Below are 3,206 nucleotides of genomic sequence, written 5' to 3' on the forward strand. Positions count from 1 at the left end.
GCACTTGCCCGGTCAATTTGTTCAAGAGCCTCTTTTCATAGTTTGGAAATTCACAAATATACAGGTTTCCTACAGCGGTAAAGTTAGTTAATTTCCAAAATAAAGCATATGAATACATCTGGCTCCCATTTATTTGATAATCTTGAAGCTAAACAAACTAACCAAAGAAATTTATTTTTAAAATCCTTTCCTGCTACTGGCTGTGAAGCAGGAGACAACAAACCACTAAAGTTTTATATGCAGACAATGCTAGTATGTGTTGGCAGGTTACGGAGAGCTCAACATCTCAACTATTGTTCCTTGTTATTTTGTCAGTCTGGACTGTATATCCATGGTGTTCAAATGTACCATTTGCATTCCCTTCTGAAGTTTTCGTGTAAAAGTCTTTGCAGCTTTTAGAATTGAATCACTCATTTGAGAAGAAAATTCTCAGAAAAGTAGGATAAGACTAGATCTCTGAAAGTTTTTAGTCAGTAAAATATTGTTATTGCGTAAACAATAAAGTACATTTACATTTGTAACCAAACTTCAAATGGGCAAATCATCATTCCCATCATTTATGTTAACTCTCTTAATTTTCTTGAAAACTAGGAAGTCATTAGTAAGCATTTACCATACTAAATGATTACATTCTCTGCTTTCACAAGTTAATACCCTGAGTAACATCAGATCTCTCAGTTTCACTTTTGGTGAATGACAACTGCTGGTTGAGTCATGAAACCAGTTGCAACTGGTTGCGCAGGCATCATCATCACTCCTGGCTGGACAGTTGGAACAGGCTGCATGTTGATGACCGTGTTATTGTGTAAGTTGATGACAGTTGGCGCTTTCTTGCGATGCTTTAACTCACGATGCATCTGACACCAGGAGCACCACTCACAGAAGCAGGAAATTACAATGTCCTTACAGAGAGAGCCCTGCAGAAAGAGAGTACAAGCATTACAGATGTGGTGTAATTCAGGTGGAGGAGCAGGTCATCTACCAACCAGAGGTTTGGTAGATCAATCCCTGGCTCTTCTGGTCCACATGTCACAATATCCTTGCAGCAGATACTGAGTATGTGTGTGAATGTTTGACAAAAAACATTTAGGCATAGTTGAAATCAAATATGGATGTTTTTGATTCAGTGAGTGAGACTTGTAATTCCCACTAAAGTCCAACTTTGAGTTCAGTGTCATCATCTCACGGTTCATACCTTGATGCCATATCTGTTTCGCATGGCAGCTCTTACAGACAAAACTGCAGGAGGAACACAAACAGGTATCCCGCAGGCTGCTAATACACCAGAGCTACATATATCACATAAAGGGAGACAGTTGTTCTCTCCAAATCTTCTTGAAACAGTGCAGGCGAGACAGGGGCAGCACCAGAATCCATAGCAGCCTGAAAAACACAGAAACGCATCAACAAAGTTGTAAGAAGTCTGAAAAGATGAAGGCAACACAAATGAGAAAAAAAAACTGTAGTCCTGAAAACACAAATGCAATTTATGAGACAAATTTAACTGGCTTCTTACAAGTATTTGCATCCTCAAAGCAGTCAAGGAGACCACTGTCCCAGTCTGTCAAGGGTTTTTCTGCCATTGTATGTTGAACTTCACCCACAGACACTGAACGATCACTCTGTGAAAGTCGAGAAGCAGAAAAAACAAAATAAAATGAAAATTAAAAGTACAAATTAAATGAAAGTTAAAATTTTGGAGCACTTTCTTTCAAACTACAGCCAAAAGGTATATGCCGTCGATCTCTTTAGTAATCTTTTAATTCTCCAATTAAGCTTTATTAATATATCCATAATTTACAGGACATTTTATATAACAAGGTAAATATACTAGAGCATTACAGAGAGAAACACCTAAACATCCACCATGAACAAGCATTTGGGGATGTTGGAAAAACAAGCTTTCTATAAACATCCAAGTGACTTAAAAGCAAACAGCAATACATGGTTGACATATCTCAGAAAGATGGCTTGTGTAATTTGAAACACGAGTACAGTAACGCAACTCTCTCCTGAACAGGATATGTAGACTGGTTTGGAAGTGAAAGTCTATTACGCTTACAGTTCAGACAGTTTAATGTACTTTAACTGTCTCTGTGACCGTTCTCAGTCATCCAGGTCATCGTAGAAGCTTCTTCAGTTCAGTTCAGAACTGAAGCTTCTCAAATGAAATGTGAAACATCTTCAAGAAACTTAAAGAACTCCAGACGCTTTTCTTTTCAAGCTCACTAATCTACTTTAACTGTCCTCTACAACACACAGCTTAGAATCTGGAGTTCGGTATGTGGTTTGCCTTTGGGAATAATAATTTAAAAAAACAACACTAGAAACACAGGCTATTAAAAAGTATACCTCTCTCTTTCTAAGAACTTCGATACTGTTATACACATTTGAGTCTTTTTTTTTTTTTTCAGTTCATATAAACCTTAACGTTTTACAGCCACACCCTCATGATGGCCTCTGCTTCTCCAAAGAGGGCTAACAAACAAAACACACTGCGTGTACACCCATGTAATCCAATAAATTATAAAGTCAAAGCTTTCTCTTTGCAAACTGCCTCTAGTATCAGGTACAAAAAGTACTAATCACTAAGTTTATGTGAAAGGACTTGTAGAAAACTGGAAGGTCTTACCTGCCCCTCTGCGCACCTCTTAATGACTGAACGGAGGCTCTTTGGACTGAGTTTCTTTCAGTTGGGTCAACACAAATAACACTGCAGAGCTTGAAACTCTGGAAACGGAAAAATGAAACTCAAAGTCCATTCAACAATGTCCTTCATGGCCATTGTGTTTTAACCTTTGAATACAAGCGCAGTCACCCACACAGCTGTACAAGCAGGTACTCACAGACTCACGCTGTCTCTGTTGGCTACTGCCTCTAAATGTATCTGGTATTGTTAGTACTGTGTGCTGTTCATTAACATATACTATTTACTGCTGTTTATGCTTATGTTGGTTGTTGCTTTGTTTTCTCTGATTTTTTAAATTTATTTATTTTCAGTAGGTGTTGAAGCAGATTCTAAGTGTTTTTTCTTTTAAGTTTCTCCACAGCTTTATTCTTTCTTTTCTTGCCCCGAGTCTGTTACATTGTGATTGTAATAATTAAATATAAAAGAAATCCTAAAAATATTTCTTTAAAATATGGCTATCAAGTGGACCAATATAGCAAATGCATTTTTGTCTTTCAGACACAAATTCTGATTGCTA

General features: G+C 37.4%; 1 protein-coding gene across 2 annotated transcripts; it reads right to left on the reverse strand.

Annotated features, from left to right (window-relative positions):
- Positions 1–491: 491 nt before the first annotated feature.
- On the reverse strand, positions 492–2,733 carry LOC102301033 (cornifelin homolog B). 2 transcript variants are annotated; one of them, XM_042216332.1, is made up of 4 exons: positions 2,633–2,733; positions 1,517–1,622; positions 1,196–1,383; positions 492–917 (listed from the first exon to the last, which is right to left on the reverse strand). In XM_042216332.1, exons 2-4 carry the CDS (start codon positions 1,581–1,583, stop codon positions 681–683), a joined length of 492 nt encoding a protein of 163 aa, XP_042072266.1. In that variant the 5' UTR covers positions 1,584–1,622; positions 2,633–2,733; the 3' UTR covers positions 492–680. The 2 variants fall into 2 exon arrangements, with proteins under 2 accessions (XP_042072266.1, XP_014186358.1); XM_014330872.2 differs by lacking the exon at positions 2,633–2,733 and having other exon boundaries at positions 1,517–1,723.
- Between the last annotated feature and the right edge of the window lie 473 nt (positions 2,734–3,206).

This window comes from Haplochromis burtoni, unplaced genomic scaffold (genome assembly GCF_018398535.1).
Source record: "Haplochromis burtoni strain Fernald_Lab_line unplaced genomic scaffold, NCSU_Asbu1 Contig_1013, whole genome shotgun sequence".
Taxonomy (NCBI): Eukaryota; Metazoa; Chordata; class Actinopteri; order Cichliformes; family Cichlidae; genus Haplochromis; species Haplochromis burtoni.